At 41.8% G+C, this 18,996-nt stretch overlaps 1 protein-coding gene across 4 annotated transcripts in view; it reads left to right on the top strand.

Annotated features, from left to right (window-relative positions):
* LOC128700130 (uncharacterized) overlaps positions 1 to 18,996 on the top strand; it is an 84,797-nt gene that overhangs the window by 19,419 nt on the left and 46,382 nt on the right. For 2 of the 4 annotated variants that reach the window (XM_053793084.2, XM_053793083.2), the window contains exons 7-12: positions 434 to 536; positions 1,276 to 1,456; positions 1,924 to 2,042; positions 2,873 to 3,042; positions 4,792 to 4,931; positions 7,607 to 8,081. The exons of the other annotated variants lie outside the window; for them this stretch is intronic. In XM_053793084.2, the coding sequence (XP_053649059.2) occupies positions 434 to 536; positions 1,276 to 1,456; positions 1,924 to 2,042; positions 2,873 to 3,042; positions 4,792 to 4,931; positions 7,607 to 7,746 (853 nt within the window). In that variant the 3' untranslated portion in view covers positions 7,747 to 8,081. Of the gene's footprint in view, positions 1 to 433; positions 537 to 1,275; positions 1,457 to 1,923; positions 2,043 to 2,872; positions 3,043 to 4,791; positions 4,932 to 7,606; positions 8,082 to 18,996 lie in introns of those variants that run through there. 4 annotated transcript variants of the gene reach the window in all.

Below are 18,996 nucleotides of genomic sequence, written 5' to 3'. Positions count from 1 at the left end.
GCTTCAAGAGCCTTGTCGTGTGTGTGGAGTATGAGCAAAATTTCCTGATTTGTTTTTTAGTAAATTTATAATCAGGGTGACTTCAGTGGTCTCTGTTGGACTAAGATAGAGGGATGTTGGAAAGTTTCCCTCTAAGTAATCACTGGCTCTTTCAAAATGATAGAGTTGTGGTACGTTGGGTTTAATTAGGACAATATCTAGTTTTGTTCAGCTTTTTTGGTGCCCAGGATTTGAGAGAGAGAGTTTTCCAGTTTTTTTTTTTTAAGTCTCCTCTCGGTGAATCTATTAGAATAATTCAATTGGTTAGGCGCACCATATTTGCAGCGTCCTCACCACAATGCTGGCACCACTCCATGGTTCATCTCATGTTGAAGACAGGTGGCATGTTTTGGCTTGATTAAACTAACAGCTATCAACTCATCTTCTCTTGCAGCCAGAATGAGTGTGTGCAAGGGGCGGTGCTTCGCTACGACGGTGCTCCTGAAGAACTACCCACCGTCGCTCTGGAGTACGACTCCAACTACCCACCAGGAGTGGTAAGTTTACCTTCTTTCATATGCTTCTCTCATAACTTTCCAATCCAAAACGCTGTATAATGCAGTTTAACAAAGACAATACAATATACTTCATTACACAAATTACATTTAATTAAAACAGATTCATTTCTAATTTATAGGATCGCAACTGTTGATACGCTAGGCATAAAGCAAAATTGTTAGATTAATCTTCCATATCACTTACATATTAGTGAAAAAGCACGGCAGATGAAAATAATAAAGCAAAATTGTTAGATTAATCTTCCATATCACTTACATATTAGTGAAAAAGCACGGCAGATGAAAATAGACGGGAAAGGAGCGAGTCAGTGTGGAAAAAAACAACTGTGACATCGCCCACACACTGAATAAAAGATAGACTAACAATCATATAAGGATTATATCATCAAAATAAACTTTCCTGTAAGGATCATATACTCGACATCATGCAAGGCTGACACCTGCAACGTGATGCATAGGTGATAAACGATTGAATTATTTCTAATGATGAGGTGAACCCCCAAATTCTGTGATCGCATTTGATGAGCTCTCTTAATTCTGCCTCCCAGCTAGGGAGCCTCCCTGCATACTGGGTTCTCTTGTAGTTAACTCCCTAAATTCTGTCTCCATGTAGTGGACCGACTAAATTATTTGAACTTTCAGATTCCGTATTTATAGGAGATAAACCTCTTAAATTTTGTTAACATATAGTGAAACCTTCCCAATTTTGTGTGCACAGGTGGTGAACCCCCTCAACTCAGATGGTGTTGCCGAGGAGGAGGTAACTATGGTTGAATTGAACTCCTTCGAGCCCAGCGTCTTGGAGGAACAGGTCGATAAGAAGTTTTACCTCGCACTCAATTTCAACCTGGTCGACAATCTTCTCTTCTTCAACCCTGACTTATACTCGGTCAATGATGGTGAGTTCCTATAAATTCCTTAAGAGAGGAGAATATTTTTTGCACCATATGTAGTATATATCAATCCATTAAGTGTTGCCTTAATACTAGTGAAGAGCTCTTGATACAAGGAACTGGAGCTATCTGTGACTTCGTTATTTCTAAGACACTGTACAAACCCCTAGAGATTTAACTCTTCCTGAATATTTCATATTGAATATAAAATGTTACATAAAAATGGTAACAACATTTATGTTCCTTTTACTATAACGTGAAATTCAAAATCTGGCATCTTTAGATTATGTTCGACATGAGGGTAGAATTTAGCAACTCTCAATGTGCCATTCACACTCTTAGGAGAAACATATTTAATGGTTTTACTCAGAATTTCTTCTTGAAATTTGCTGTTTTTCTATGATTTTTTATAACAGTGTTCTTATAATATGGTAGTACTCGAAAACCTATTACAATAAGCAACGTTCCCACAGTGTCTGATATATGGCAGGCGCCCACACCACAAATAAACAACATCACCTTCCGGTTTCCACTCTCCCCTCCACTCTCCCAGCCAAGTGACCCTCAGCCTACTGTGTGTTTCTACGACGAGGTGAGTGCCTCACCCACTCCATCAGCATTAGTAGTGACATGTTCAGTGTCTGGACACCCAACGTTTGAAGCATGGTGGCGTAGTGGACTAAGGTGCCGAGAATTTAGCTACATTCCCAGGAGGCTGGTTAAATAACCCGGTTTCGGTCTCCCGCAGTATGTTATTTGCTATAAAACCAAATGTCACATAAGTTTTATCTGTGTCTATTGACCTGACAAGAATCACTCACTAGGTATGCTGTTCTTCCAATAGGTAAGGTGGTCAACAATATGCATGATATTGCATTGTTGTAAAATATAAAAAATGAACGCATGTGAACGGCAAGTGAATGCATTTGAGGCGAGACTGACAGAGAGAGAGAGAGAGAGTGAGAGGTGAATAAGGAAGTGACAAGTCTAGCAGGTGCTAGTGTGGTATTACAGGTGTGTCATGGAGTTATGTATGATGTAGTGTTTTAGTGTTCTATAGGCCATAGGAGGTTTTTGATGATTTTATTTGTACGAGTGCAACAAAAAGAATCTTAAAAGCACATGCGATAAAGCATAACACGCAAAGGCACCTGATGAAATGTAAAGAAGCCAGATTTGGTTAAAAGGAAAATAATTTGTGCTAATGTCGTTGTCTCGGAGCAGTACAGATAACACAGGCACCTGACCTTGCAGGATCTGATTCCACAAAATTCACCTGATCTCTGTCTACTGTATATTTTGTGTTCTTCCATGCTCCGTATTGGATTATAAAACTTTTTAGTGAGTGAAATTGCTCCCACAGGAGGATGAATACTTTATAATTCATTCAAATGCTGTTTAAATACTCTTTCAACTATCCAGGAATCGACATGTGTTGGTAACTTCTGCGCCTGCACGTACGTTTTTGAGGTGGGGTTGGGGGAGACGGTGGAGATGGTGTTGGTGGACGAGGGTACCATTGGTGACGAGAATCATCCATTCCACCTTCACGGCTACAAATTCCATGTTGTAGCCATGCAGCGCCTCGGCAGGTCAGTCATTAGTGACACTAATAACTAGTGCCATCTTCCTCTCCTCACCGACTTGAAGTTGCCTCCTTCCCTCACCCTTCACCCGGCACACACACATACCCACTTTAAAGGAGGGGTTCGGGATATTGGCAGTTTGGAGGGGTATGTTGTATAGTTTTAATGTGCTTCTAAAATGTTGTATCTGGGCGCCTCTGCAAGGACAGTGATTATGTATGAGGTGAAAGTGTTGAATGATTTTCTTTTTGGGGATTTTCTTTCTTTTTGGGTCACCCTGCCTCGGTGTTATGTCATTTTCATACTGTCGTTGGGCCTCCCTTCTTACCTGTGCATATTCATTTCTGGTTTTACGACTGCTCTCCTTATTCTCTTGGGTCCTTTATCTTCAATGCTTCTTCCATTCTCTAGCACGCTTGGTTTTTGCCTCGCTACACCTTTGGTGTGTGTGTGTGTGTGTGTGTGTGTGTGTGTGTGTGTGTGTGTGTGTGTGTGTGTGTGTGTGTGTGTGTGTGTGTGTGTGTGTGTGAGTGAGTGTGTGTGTGTGTGTGTGTGCGTGTGTGTGTGCGTGTACTCACCTATTTGTATCCACCTATTTGTAGTTGCAGGGGTCGAGACTCAGCTCCTGGCCCCGCCTCTCCTCTGGTCACTACTAGGTCCTCTCTCTCCCTGCTCCATTAGCTTAATCATACCTCGTCTTAAAACTATGTATGGTTCCTGCCTCCACTACGTCTCTTGCCAGACTATTCCACTTCCTAACAACTCTATGAATGAAGAAATGCTTCCTACCTAACATCCCTTTGACTCACCTGAGTCTTCAACTTCCAATTGTGACCCCTTGTTTCTGTGTCCCATTTATGGAACATCTTGTCTTTGTGCACCTGATCTATCCCTCGCAGTATTTTGTATGTCGTTATCATGTCTCCCCTAACCCTCCTGCCCTCCACTGCCTTAACCTTTCTTCGTAGGACATTCCCCTGAGCTCTGGAACTAGCCTTGTTGCAAACCTCTGCACTTTCTCTAATTTTTGACGTGCTTGACCAGGTGTGGGTTCCAAACTGGTGCTGCATACTCCAGTATGGGTCTGACGTACACTGTGTACAGAGTCTTGAACGATTCCTTACTGAGGTATCGGAACGCTATTCTCAGGTTTGCCAGGCGCCCATATGCTGTGTGTGTGTGTGTGTGTGTGTGTGTGTGTGTGTGTGTGTGTGTGTGTGTGTGTGTGTGTGTGTGTGTGTGTGTGTGTGTGTGTGTGTGTCGTGCCGAATAGGACAACATAAACATCTTAGAGACTACATCTCATATACTTCATACAGGTCCCCGGCGATGGGCCGAGTGCCCAGGATGCTGAAGGCATTTTCCCTCCAGATCACAACACTGAGTCTCTGAAAGAGGAAGCTGGCCACTCTGTGATCCTTGGTTTTTGAGATGAGTTTTTCACCTAGCAACAGAATCGCAAACAATCGCAGACAGGCTATCTTAGCAATGCAAGACAAACCATGAGGGGAAGGAGATGAGCCTTTAAGAAATCTTACAAGAGAAGGGGTTACTAGCCCCTTGCTCCCGCCATTTTAGTCGCCTTTTATGACACGTATGACTGACGGAGGAAGGATGCAAAGAAATTTAATTTACGAAATTCATTTAATCTTTCTCTTATACAGAGGTACTACACTTCCATAATACTCAGCCTGAAGGTCAATATCTTCTTCACTTTGCTTCTATTGATTTCATTTTTCCACGTGATATTTACAGTGAGACAACCTTAGAGGAGGTCAGAGCCCTGGACGCCGCGGGCCTCATCACCCGCAGGTTAGAGAATACCGTGAAGAAGGACACAGTGACCATTCCTGACGGAGGCTACACCGTCATTAGGTTCACTGCTGACAACCCAGGTGAGACAAAAGCATAAAGATTTTTAGTTTAAAACATGTTATTGCTTCTTACCTAAAAAAAAAATTCGTGCTTAGCCTTATATTATGGTTGTACATCTCACCCTGTGTGTTCATGTACTGTTTGTAACAGCTTGATAAAGCTCTTGGAGAGCGAAACGTTGCCACAATAAAATGTCACATTAGCTGCACATGTGTTCTTTTACCAAAACGTAAGGAAACTTGCTCCTATATGTCTGTCTGGGAATCGAACCTGGATCTCTTTGGTTGTTAACCATATGCTCTACCACTGAACTACAGGTCACCCATGTTGAAACGCGATTTGTGTGTTTGTGTGTGTGTGTGTGTGTGTGTGTGTGTGTGTGTGTGTGTGTGTGTGTGTGTGTTTTGTGTGTGTGTGTGTGTGTGTGTGTGTGTGTGTGTGTGTGTGTGTGTGTGTGTGTGTGTGTGTGTGTTTTTTGTGTGTGTGTGTGTGTGTGTGTGTGTGTGTGTGTGTGTGTGTGTGTGTGTGTGTGTGTGTGTGTGTGTGTGTGTGTGTGTGTTTTATGTGTGTGTGTGTGTGTGTGTGTGTGTGTGTGTGTGTGTGTGTGTGTGTGTGTGTGTGTGTGTGTGTGTGTGTGTGTGTGTGTTTTATGTGTGTGTGTGTGTGTGTGTGTGTGTGTGTGTGTGTGTGTGTGTGTGTGTGTGTGTGTGTGTGTGTGTGTGTGTGTGAGTTGTGTTGTTGTCTGAACAATTATCACATCTGAAGGTCGTCGCTTCCAGCCGAATCACTCACCTCAGGTGTTAACAGGTTACAAAAAATTCATTGACCCTTTGATGGCAACGTACTGCGAAGGTAGTGTTATGGTGGTAATGGCAGTGTAGTGCAATGGTAGTGTTATGATGGTAGTAATATCAGTGTAGTGCGATGGTAGTGTTATGATGGTAGTAATGTCAGTGTAGTGCAATGGTAGTGTTATGATGGTAGTAATGTCAGTGTAGTGCAATGGTAGTGTTATGATGGTAGTAATGTCAGTGTAGTGCAATGGTAGTGTTATGATGGTAGTAATGTCAGTGTAGTGCAATGGTAGTGTTATGATGATAGTAATGTCAGTGTAGTGCAATGGTAGTGTTATGATGGTAGTAATGTCAGTGTAGTGCAATGGTAGTGTTATGGTGGTAATGGCAGTGTAGTGCAATGGTAGTGTTATGACGGTAATGGCAGTGTAGTGCAATGGTAGTGTTATGGTGGTAATGGCAGTGTAGTGCAATGATAGTGTTATGACGGTAATGGCAGTGTAGTGCAATGGTAGTGTTATGGTGGTAATGGCAGTGTAGTGCAATGGTAGTGTTATGGTGGTAATGGCAGTGTAGTGCAATGGTAGTGTTATGGTGGTAATGGCAGTGTAGTGCAATGGTAGTGTTATGATGGTAGTAATGTCAGTGTAGTGCAATGGTAGTGTTATGATGGTAGTAATGTCAGTGTAGTGCAATGGTAGTGTTATGATGGTAGTAATGTCAGTGTAGTGCAATGGTAGTGTTATGGTGGTAATGGCAGTGTAGTGCAATGGTAGTGTTATGACGGTAATGGCAGTGTAGTGCAATGGTAGTGTTATGGTGGTAATGGCAGTGTAGTGCAATGATAGTGTTATGACGGTAATGGCAGTGTAGTGCAATGGTAGTGTTATGGTGGTAATGGCAGTGTAGTGCAATGGTAGTGTTATGGTGGTAATGGCAGTGTAGTGCAATGGTAGTGTTATGGTGGTAATGGCAGTGTAGTGCAATGGTAGTGTTATGACTGTAGTAATGTCAGTGTAGTGCGATGGTAGTGTTATGGTGGTAATGGCAGTGTAGTGCGATGGTAGTGTTATGATGGTGATAATAGTAGCGTAGTGTGATGGTAGTGTTATGATGGTAGTAATGTCAGTGTAGTGCGATGGTAGTGTTATGGTGATAATGGCAGTGTAGTGCAATGGGAGTGTTATGATGGTGGTAATGACAGTGTAGTGCAATGGTAGTGTTATGATGGTGGTAATTTGGTGATTGTGTAGTGGGTGAGAGCAGTGTTGTGATGGTAGTGTTGTGATGGTAGTGTTGTGATGGTAGTGTGCTGTGGAGGTAGTGATTGTAACGTGGTTATATTAAACTAAGAATGAAACAGTTTGTGTGGGATAGGATTTATCTAGATTTAGTCCCAGGAACGATAGTTACACATTACATTGTCCAGACATAGAAAACATACACTGAGAGCTCAGCCATTTTGCATGGCTGAATGCCTACCTACAATCATGCAAAATACCCAGAGCTCACTTCGTGGAGGTGGCTGCAATGATTATTAATTTTTATTCCTGTACGGGATTACGGGCCATGAAGGACCCCTGAGGTATGGAAGGTAAATTGGGTTTGATAAGAGGAAGGGGAGAGTAGCTCCAATTCCTTGAATAAAGAGCCCTCACTAGTATCAATGTATCCCCCTATAAAAACACTTTTGCCATTCATTTTACTGTAACTCTTGAGACGATTGGAGGAAATGGTAAAGTAAGACCATTGTTTCGCCACGAGTGCCTTATTTATTCATAAAGAAGTCACTTGTGACGGAACGTTTCCTCAACGTCTTGATCTGTGTATACGTGTTTTTCACCTACTGTTGAGAAGTTATATATGCGCGTCAAAACTATATCGTGTGGTGTGTCTTGCAGGATGGTGGGCGATGCACTGTCATCTGGTGTTCCACTCTGAGATGGGCATGATCGGTGCCCTGCACGTTGGTGAGACTAGCGACCTGCCGCCTGTCCCTGAGGGCTTCCCCACCTGCGGCTCCTTCATGCCAGACGTCTAGGACCTTAGGTCCCTTCATGCCAAACGTCTAGGACCTTAGGTCCCTTCATGCCAGACGTTTAGGATCTTAGGCACCTTCATGCCTCAACCGTTGGACATACTGACCCATCATGTCAGACCTATATGATCTTTATGCAGACCTACAAGATCTTCTAGCTTCAGTGTACAGTTCCAATACTCTAATCTCTCTCTCTCTCTCTCTCTCTCTCTCTGTCATATTTACACTGTCATCCTATTTTAATGTACAATTCCCGTGTCTGCAATGAAACTGAGCTCAAAACTTTAAATTTTAATCTTTGTATCATATTATATAATAAAACGCTGTAGCTATGTCCACTGTCTATTTTTTTTTACCTGGGGAGTGAGTTCATTCGGTACATACATATCTTTAAGATATGTTTCTATTGATACTTGAGACAACATTTGGAAATCTTTAATCTGGAAACTTTTCGCCAGCCAGTGGCTTCTTCAGTTCAGTACAGAGAAGAAAGGTAGATGATGAGAAGGAGTGTGAGGTAATCAGTCCCTCAGGGGATATGCTGTACTTTTATCAAGACTGATGGAGTAAACACACCGAGTCCAAGCTGAGGGACTGATTATCTCAAACTCCTCCTTTTCACTGTTCTTCTCTGTATTAGACTGAAGAAGCCACTGACTGGCGAAACGTTTCCAGAATAAAGATTCCCAAGTGTTGTTAAGTGCCTGAATTATTAACTTGTTTTTAATCCATTTATACAAAGATATTGTCACGTATATCGTAGTTATCCCTCGACTATTTTTACCATTTACCTCTCATGCGCATTATACTACTGCAGATTTTAAACAAAATTGGTTACATTAACATCGTGCTGAGCTACAAGACATTAGTAACATGATGAGGATAACGTCAAAAAATCCACTTTGAAAACTAGACACATGTGCAACATCTGGGTATCTTTACTGCTTTCACGTTACTATATATATATATATATATATATATATGTATATATATATATATATATATATATATATATATATGTATATATATATATATATATATATATATATATATATATATATATATATATATATATATATATATATATATGTATATATATATTTTGCCATGGACATGCTGTGGTAATAAATGTTAAAGACGTTTGGGTACTAATTTAAACGAGACCTTAATAATACGCTTGATATTAAGAAATAAATGGAAACAATGTGCAATAATACAAAGTAATAATACAATAATACACAATAAAATAGCAAATTAGCACAACAGAATATTAGCTCCTGTTTTTAACTCTTACAAGATATTTTCTACTGAAGGAGCTATTTTTCTTCCTTGTTTAATGCTAGCTGTTACTGGTTGACATTTTGCCCCTATTAATTCGTATCACAAAAGTATCCAACATAGATGAAATAAACAACATAATCTTAACGTACAAAACTCCATTAATTACAATAACCGTAAACGTATAACAGTGTTTGGGGAAACACTTATACGCTTGGGGGTCACTGCTTCCCCAAACACCCGGGGGTGTGTGGGGAGGCAGTGACCCCTAAACACCCCCGGGTCCTTCTTGTGGCCACGGGCATCTCCTTACATGCGTTTACATCACTCAGATTTTTTTTTCAGCCACAAGGACAAGAGAGTGATTAGGAATAACTAATCTTGGTGGCTAACATTTAAGATAACCTTCGGGCGTGTCTGACTTAATTATTTATCATTGCTCGGGAAGTTTTCACCTAATGACAGCTGGCCTCTTTGTTATTCTACCTACGTAGGTCATTAACCCTTAAACTGTCCCAATGTAGAGAAATCGAGAATGGGAATTATAATGGAGGAACTTTGTTAGAGGAAAAAGGGAATTGTTCTGCAGACACGGGTCTTTTTTTAGTGTATTGGTCTGCTCTTTGGATCTTCTGATCATCTGATCGACACCTTTGCTGGCTTACTGCCAAAGCATCTCGTAAGAAAAATTAATATCAGTTTAGTTACGGTGACAGGCTTTTAAATTTATATTAAAATTATGGACCAGTAGCGTCTTAAGATTAGGATTGGGTAACTTTAAAATACTTGTGTAATACTATGTAGATTAATCCTCCCTATCATGGTAAACTCGCAGCTCAACACATGTATAAAAGACTGAGCTCAACATCTGTACTCTACAGAGAGCCTAGGAATTGGATCTTAATACCTGCATGATAGGCAGAGCCCAGGAGGTGAAGCTTGTCCCTAACTTGAGGAAGTTTTCTGATCCAATTTCGTCACGAATCTTTGGGTGAATATCATTCAGCACATGCCACCTGAGGCGCACATCAAGCAAATAACTGCTGCAACAAATGCTCGTTTGACAAATTTAGGAATAAGTTTTCGACATCTAAGTAAAGAGTCAATCACAACACTACTCACCGTGTACGTCAGACCGATATTGGAGTACGTAGCACTAGTATGGAACCCACACCTGGTCAAACACGTCAAGAAATTTGCAGAGGTTTGCTGCAAGATTAGTCCCGGAGAGGAGGAAAGGTTAAGGGAACTCAACCTGATGACACTGGAGGACAAGACTAGGGGGATATGAAAACAACGTACAAAATACTGAGAGTAACTGACAAGATAAATAGGATTACAATGTTTGAGAGATAGGAAACAAGAAGACGAGAGCACAGTTGGAAGTTGAAAGTTAGAACAGTCGTAGGGATACTAGGAAGTATTTTTTTCAGAAGTAGAGCTGTCAGGAAGTGGAAAAATCTTGAGAGTGAGGTGGTAGAAGTGGGAACCATACACTGCTTTTAGAAGAGATACGATAAGGATTTTGAAGCCGGGAGAGAATGAACCTCGTAGCAACAATCGAAAAGGCGGGGCCAGGAGGTGTGAATCGACCCCTACAACCACATACAGGTAAGTACATATAGGTTAGTGAGGATACACACACACACACACACCAGATAACTGCTGCAGCATACTGGCGCTGGGCAAACCTGAGAATAGCGTTCCAATACCTTAGTAAGGAATCGTTCAAGGCACTGTACACTGTGTACGTCAGGCCCATACTGGAGTATGCAGCACCAGTTTGGAACCCACACCTGGTCAAGCACGTCAAGAAATTAGAGAAAGTACAAAGGTTTGCAACAAGGCTAGTTCCAGAGCTCAGGGGAATGTCCTATTAAGAAAGGTTGAGGGAAATCGGACTGACGACACTGGAGGGCAGGAGGGTCAGGGGAAACATGATAACGACATACAGAATACTGCGTGGAATAGGTAAGGTGGATAGAGACAGGATGTTCCAGAGAGGGGACACAGAAACAAGAGGTCACAATGGGAAGCTGAAGACTCAGACGAGTCACAAGGATGTTAGGAAGTATTTCTTCAGCAATAGAGTAGTCATGAAGTGGAATAGCCTAGCAAGTAATGTAGTGGAGGCAGGAACTATACATAGCTTTAAGACGAGGTATGATAAAGCGTTAAGATGAGGTATGATAAAGCTCGTGGAGCAGGGAGAGGAAGTACCTAGTAGAACTCGGTGAAGAGGCGGGGCCAGGAGCTGAGTCTCGACCCCTGCAACCACAATTAGGTGAGTACACACACACAAACTGTACACCGTGTACGCCAGTTCCATATTTGCGTAAGAACCACCAGTTTGGAACCCACACCTGGTCAAACACATCAAGAAACTAAAGAAAATGGAAGGCTTTGCAAAAAGACTAGTCCTGATGATGAGGGGTATGTCCTACTAGGAGATGTTAAGGGAAATCGACCTGACGATACTGGAGGACAGAAGAGATAGGGAAGACATGATAATGACATAAATGACATATAAAATACTGAGAAGAATTGACAAGGTGGATAGGGACAGAATGTTTCAGAGATGGGACACAACAACATGTAGTCACAACTGGAAGTTAAAAACTCAGATGAGTCACAGGGATGTTAGGAAGTATTTCTTCAGTCATAGATTTGTCACGAAGTGGAACAATCTGGAAACTGATGTCATGGAGGCAAGATCTATACATAGCTTTAAGAAGAGATATGATAGAGCTCATGGAGCAGGGAGAGAGTGGAAAAGTAGCGACCAGCGAAGAGGCGGGGCCAGGAGCTGTGACTCGACGCCTGCAAACACAAATAGGTAGATGCAGGCGTATATACAAAATCTTAAGAGGAATTCATAGGGCAGACAGGGACAGACGTTTTGCTTTAAGAGGATCAAGAGGACAGGTGGGAGATGAAATCACAGGTGAGCCGCAGGGATCTAAGGACGTACTGTATTTCTTCAGCCTCAGAGTGATTAAAAAGAAGAATGGCTTGAACGAAACAGCAGTGGAGGCAAACTCAATACACAGCTTCGGGAATAGATAGGATAAGGCCCGAGAGGCCAGGAGGCAGCAGTGGAGGCAAACTCAATACACAGCTTCGGGAATAGATAGGATAAGGCCCGAGAGGCCAGAAGTAATGCTGATAAAAGTTGTCTAGGAGGCGGAGCCAGGGGCTAAGTTTTGAGTCCCGCAAACACAGGTAGGTAATTACAACTTGGCAAATATACAGTCTGATACAGCTCAAGTTTCAGATGTGCTGGTAGCATTTTTTTTTATTTTTGCAAGTGCATTTACAACTTATACAGGCCTGGATGACATCGATGAGATACTATATAGAAAGCCCTTTGTTATGAATTGCATTTCAGGCAACTTAGGTTAATTTTGTCCCCTTGACGCGATCCACACCAGTCAGCTAACACCTAGGTATTTATTTATTGCTTAGTGAACAGGAACAGCAGGTGTTCTAAGGGAACACGTCCTAATGTTTCCATCCGTACGGGGATCGAACTTCGTATCTGTGTTCTTATTCGTGATCCCTCACCATAGTTAACATTAACACAAGTAGCAACATCAGTGCTGTTCATGTTAGTGTTTACGTACAGCGATGTTATTTTTTCCAGTCACCATAGTAAACATTATAGTTCTTGTATGTGTTTACTCACTATAATAAATATTAAAGTGTTCTATAAGTCCATCGCAATCAGCCGAGCGACTTTCTGGCGACTTTGTTGCATCATTTTTATTATCGTAATTCCATATAACATTAAAGCCATTGATAAATGGTTGTGCCAAGCTCTTCTATGAACTTTAGATTATTATTTACGAGAGACTTTGTCAGAACTACGTAAATCATGTTATTTAAAAAAGAACACAATTGTACAATACCGTGACTGAAATAATACACAAATAACTCACACATTGGACAGAGAAATTCGTGATGAAGTTTCGATCCGATTTGGAATGTTATTGTTATTAGTTAATGGTCAAGTTGGACCGAAACGTCCTCATAAGGTCTATTGGTATTTTCCCCTGATGTATGCTGGAAGGCAATTGAACGGCCTTAGGCCCCTGCTTTCCATTGGGGGGATGTTGCACCATCTGCCGAGTCTTTTGCTTTCGTAAGGAGTGATTTTCGTGTGCAAGTTTGGTATTAGTCCCTCTAGGATTTTCCAGGTGTATATAATCATATATCTCTCCCTCCTGCTTTCAAGGGAGTAGAGGTTTAGGGACTTCAAGCGTTCCCAGTAAGTGAGGTGGTTTATCGCTGTTATGCGTGCCGTGAAGGTTCTCTGTACATTTTCTAGGTCAGCAATTTCACCTGCCTTGAAAGGTGCTGTTAGTGTGCAGCAATATTCCAGCCTAGATAGAACAAGCGACCTGAAGAGTGTTATCATGGGCTTGGCATCCCTAGTTTTGAAAGTTTTCATTATCCACCCCGTCATTTTTCTAGCAGATGCGATTGATACAATGTTTTGGTCCTTGAAGGTTAGATCCTCTGACATGATCACCCCTAGTTCTTTGAAATTAGTTTCTCGCTCTATTGTGTGGTTGGAATTTGTTTTATACTCTGAAGAAATTTTAATTTCCTCACGTTTTCCATATCGGAGTAATTGGAATTTCTCATCCTTGAACTTCACATTATCTTCTGCAGACCATTTAAAGATTTGGTTGATGTTCGCCTGGAGTCTTGCAGTGTCTTCAATGGAGGACACTGTCATGAAAATTCCAGTGCCATCTGCAAAGGAAAATACTGCGCTGTGGCTTATATCCCTGTCTATGTCCGATATGAGGATGAGGATCAAGACTGGGGCGATTACTGTGCCTTGCGGAACAGAGCTTTTCACCGTAGCCGCCTCAGACTTTACTCCGTTGACTACTACTCTTTGTTTTATATTTGTTAGGAAATTATAGATCCATCTACCGACTTTTCCTGTTATTCCTTCAGTACGCATTTTGTGCGCTATTACACCATGGTCGCACTTGTGCGGGTTATTTGTGTAATGCTTTAAAAAGCAGTCTTGGATCGCCTCCTGGAATGAGTTCGACTCGATAGATTTCCACTCGAAGAGTTCAGTTAACTTCACTGAATTTATAATCTTCAAAGATTATCTCATTTTCCTAACCTAGAGCCGTAACGATTTCGTCCCATAGTAGTCTACCTCACCTAATTGTACTCGCCTAATTGTGGTTGAAGGGGTCGACACTCAGCTCCTGGCCCCGCCTCTTCACTGACTAACTTCTAAGTTTATTTAGGTACAGTTACACAAATTATCATGCATAGTAACATATGTGTAAATTTCCTAGGAAATTTAGATATGTGTAAATTTCCTAGGAAATTTACATGTGTAAGTTTCCTAGGAAATTTACACATATGTAAACAAGTCACAGAGTGACTTACTTCCATTGGGGTCTTTCTAGATATGCCACCCAGAGTCTTTGTTTCTTCATCCTTTTTCTCTTTTTTATATGCAATAATTCACACTACCTCGGATACATATAATGTAGCACAATCCCACCACACCTCCGTTACTTCTATTAACGTGGAACAACTGTTATTCGAGTCTTTAAATTAAATCACGTCTCAAATATTGAAACAACGTAGACTTCTTGTGAACTTGCAACCAGTCTCAGTTCGTTTATCTACAACTTTATTGAGTTATCCTATGTTCAGTTCTACATCATTTACAATAAAAAAAGCATTAAAATAAATAAAACTATGTTTATTGCCAAAATAAGTACTATTTGCATATCATAATATATGTCAAGTTTTGCTTCTGAATCTTTTCCATGTTCATCTCTGCCTTTAAACTATTTCTGTTTTCATTATCAATATTAGATCATTTTACATTATTCTCTTGACAGCTGCTATTGCCACAATACCGTGACTGGGAACATACACAAATAACCAGCATATATGAGATAGAAACTTATGACGACGTTTCAGTCCGACTTCACTCTTCTATGTAGCTAGTTAATGGTCCAAGTCGGCCCGAAAAGTCGTCATAAGTTTCATTCTCATACAAGCGGGTTATTTGTGAAAAAACTCCCCTCAAGGAAGGTTCCTTGATGTTGGTGAGGGGCTCTTGATTTAGGGAATTATCTGTGCTCCAGTTCCCCGAATTAAGCCTGAATGCCTTCCACATCCCCCCTCCCCAGGCGCTGTATAATCCTCCGGGTTTAGCGCTTCAACACAGAATTATCTTAGTCGTACCTAACAATTTTCTCTGAAACGAAAGAAAGTCAGAAAATGTAGAATCACAGCGATAACTAACCTTATTGTGCGATCTCTACCTCAGTAAGTACAAATACACACATTTCTCTGTAAAAATTACAGTGTAGGGTTTACATATTACAGAGTATATGTTACACTGTATGGTTTCGTATTACAAAGTGCTACTTACAAAGAGGGCCAATATTATGCCTAGCATGACTAGGTATTTCGGGCAGACTAATAATAATTCTAACTCTATACTGATACAGGTTATGGAGCTTATTGATATTAAAACTTGGTAACTGCAATACTATAAAAATGGTTTTATCTTGTCATGATACACAGCTTTTATTAAAGCTCCTATATTGGAGTATCTCAGGATAACTTATGACTAGTTTAAGATTTCTTATAAGAAAACATATCTTTATATTTATTCATGAAATAAGCCCTTCTACAAACACAAAAAACAAACTTATACACCCTCAAAAAAAAAAAAATCTACAAATCCACAAAAATAACCGGTTCTTAAAAACCCCACATAAAATACTCGGTTTTTAAAAAATCACACAACATTCCTCCCTTTCCCCTAGCCACCTATACTGGCAAATCTCATGCACCAACATGTTAGGGACACTACCAGAGAGAGAGGGGAGGATGAACCAGCAAGACTGGACCTTGTGTTCACCCTGAGTAGCTCAGACATTGACCACATCACATATGAAAGGCCCCTTGGAGCTAGTGACCATGTGGTTATGAGCTTTGAATACATCGTGGAGCTAAAAGTGGAGAGGGTAATAGACGTAGAAAGGGAAAAGCTAAACTATAAAAGGGAGGACTACACAGGAATGAGGACCTTCCTGCAGGAGGTTCAGTGGGAACAGGAGTTGGTAGGAAAATCAGTAAACGAAATGATAGACTTTGTAACAACAAAATGCACGGAGACAGAGGAAAGGTTTGTTCCCAAGGATAACAGAAATAATGGGAAGGACAAAACGAGCCCTTGGTTTACCCGAAGGTGTAGGGAGGCAAAAAGTAAGTACTCTAGAGAATGGAAAAAGTACAGAAGGCAAAGGACTCGGGACAATAAAGAGATTAGTCGACGAGCCAGAAACGAGTATGCACAGATAAGGAGGGAGGAGCAGCGGCAGTATGAAAATGACATAGCATCGAAAGTCAAGTCTGACCTGAAACTATTCTACAGCCACATCAGGAGGAAGACAACAGTCATGGACCAGGTAATCAGGCTGAGGAAAGAAGGTGGGGAGCTCACAAGAAGTGACCAGGAGGTATGTGAGGAGCTCAGCATAAGATTTCAGGAAGTATTTACAGTGGAGGCTGAAGGGACACTGGGAAGACAAAACAGTGTGGTACATCAACAAGGGATATACTAACAAGTTTTGGATGAATTACACACAACTGAGGAGGAGGTGGAGAAGCTCCTAAGTGACCTTGATACCTCAAAGGCGGAGGGACCGGACATCATCTCTCTGTGGGTCCTTAGAGAGGGAGCAGAGACATTACGTGTGCCACTAACCAAAATCTTCAACACTTCCCTTGAAACTGGGCAACTACCTGAAGTATGGAAGAAGGCAAATGTATTCCACATCTTTAAGAAAGGAGACAGAAATTAAGCACTAAATTATAGACCAGTGTCACTGACGTGTATAGTATGCAAAGTTTTGAAAAAGATTATCAGGAGAAGAGTGGTGGAGCACCTGGAGCGGAACGAGATTATAAACAACAGCCAGCACGGATTCATGGAAGGCAAATCCTGTATCACAAACCTACTAGAGTTTTATGACAAGGTAACTGAAGTAAGAAATGAGAGGGAGGGGTGGGTTGATTGCATTTTCTTGGGCTGCAAGAAGGCCTTTGACACAGTCCCTCACGAGAGATTAGTACAAAAGCTAGAGGAACAAGCACGTATAACAGGAAGGGCACTGCAATGGATCAGAGAATACAAACAGTGAGTCATGGTTCGTGATGAGGTATCACAGTGGGCGCCGTTGACAAGCGGGGTCCCACAGGGGTCAGTCCTGGGACCAGTGCTATTCTTGGTATATATGAACGACTTGGCGGAAGGGATAGACTCAGAAGTGTCCCTGTTTTCAGATGATGTGAAGGTAATGAGGAGAACTAAATCAGACACAGACCAGACAGGTCTACAAAGAGACATGGACAGGCTGGATGCGTGGTCCAGAAACTGGCTCCTAGAATTTAACCCCGCCAAATGCAAAGTCATGAAGATCGGAGGAGTGCAAAGAAGACCGCAGACATAGTATTGGCTAGGAGGCCAAAGGCTGCAAACCTCATTCAAGGAGAAAGACCTAGGAGTGAGAATAACACCGAGTACATCGCCAGAAGCACACATTAACCAGATAACTGCTGCGGTATATGGACACTTGGCAAACCTGAGAATAACATTCCGGTACCTCTGTAAAGAATCGTTCAAGACTTTATACACTGTGTACGTCAGGCCCATACTGGAGTATGTAGCACCAGTGTAGAACCCACACCTGGTCAAACACGTCAAGAAATTAGATAAAGTGCAAAGGTTTGCAACAAGGCTAGTTCCAGAGCTAAGGGAATGTCCTATGAAGAAATGTTAAGGGAAATCGGTCTGGCAACACTGGAGGACAGGAGGGTCAGGGGAGACATGATAATGACATACAAAATACTGCGTGGAATAGACAAGGTGGACAGAGATAGGATGTTCCAAAGATGAGACACAGAAACAAGGGGTCACAATTGGAAGCTGAAGACTCAGACGAGTCAAAGGGATGTTAGGAAGTATTTCTTCAGTCATAGAGTAGTTAGGAAGTGGAATAGTCTGGCAAGCAATGTAGTGGAGGCATTAACTATACATAGTTTTAAGACGAGGTATGATAAAGGTCATGGAGCAGGGAAAAGGAGGACCTAGTAGCGGTCAGTGAAGACGCGGGGCCAGGAGCTGAGTCTCGACCCCTGCAACCACAATTAGGTGAGTACAGTTAGGTGAGTACACACACACTAGTGCTATTTTTGGTATATGTGAATGACATGATGGAAAGGTTAGACTCAGAAGTGTCCCTATTCACAGATGATGTGAAGTTAATGAGAAGTAAATCAGATGAGGATCAGGCAGGACTTCAAAGAGACCTGGACCGACTTGACACCCGGTCCAGCAACTGGCTTCTCGAATTTAACCCCGCTAAATGTAAAGTCATGAAGATCGGGGAAGGGCACAGAAGACCGCAGACGGAGTATAGACTAGGTGGCCAAAGACTGCAAACCTCGTTCAAGGAGAAAGATCTTGGGGTGAGTATAACACCGAGCACGTCTCCGCAGGCACACATCAACCAGATAACTGCTGCAGCATATGGGCGCCTGGCAAACCTGAGAACAGCATTCCGATACCTTAGTAAGGAATCGTTCAAGACACTGTACACAATGTACGTCAGGCCCATACTGGAGTAAGCAGCGCCTGTTTGGAACCCACACTTGGTCAAGCACTTCAAGAAACTAGAGAAAGTGCAAAGGTTTGTGACAAGGTTAGTTCTAGAGCTAAGAGGAATGTTCTGTTAAGACAGGTTAAGGGAAATCGGACTGATGACACTGGAGGACAGGAGGGTTAGGGGAGACATGATAACGACATACAAAATACTGTTTGGAATAGACAAGGTGGACAGAGACAGGATGCTCCAAATAGGGGACACAGAAACAAGGGGTCACAATTGGAAGTTGAAGACCCAGATGAGTCAA

Source organism: Cherax quadricarinatus, chromosome 74 (genome assembly GCF_038502225.1).
Source record: "Cherax quadricarinatus isolate ZL_2023a chromosome 74, ASM3850222v1, whole genome shotgun sequence".
Taxonomy (NCBI): domain Eukaryota; kingdom Metazoa; phylum Arthropoda; class Malacostraca; order Decapoda; family Parastacidae; genus Cherax; species Cherax quadricarinatus.
The sequence above is the reverse complement of the archived record's forward strand: the minus strand, read 5'-3'. Positions and strand labels throughout refer to the sequence as shown.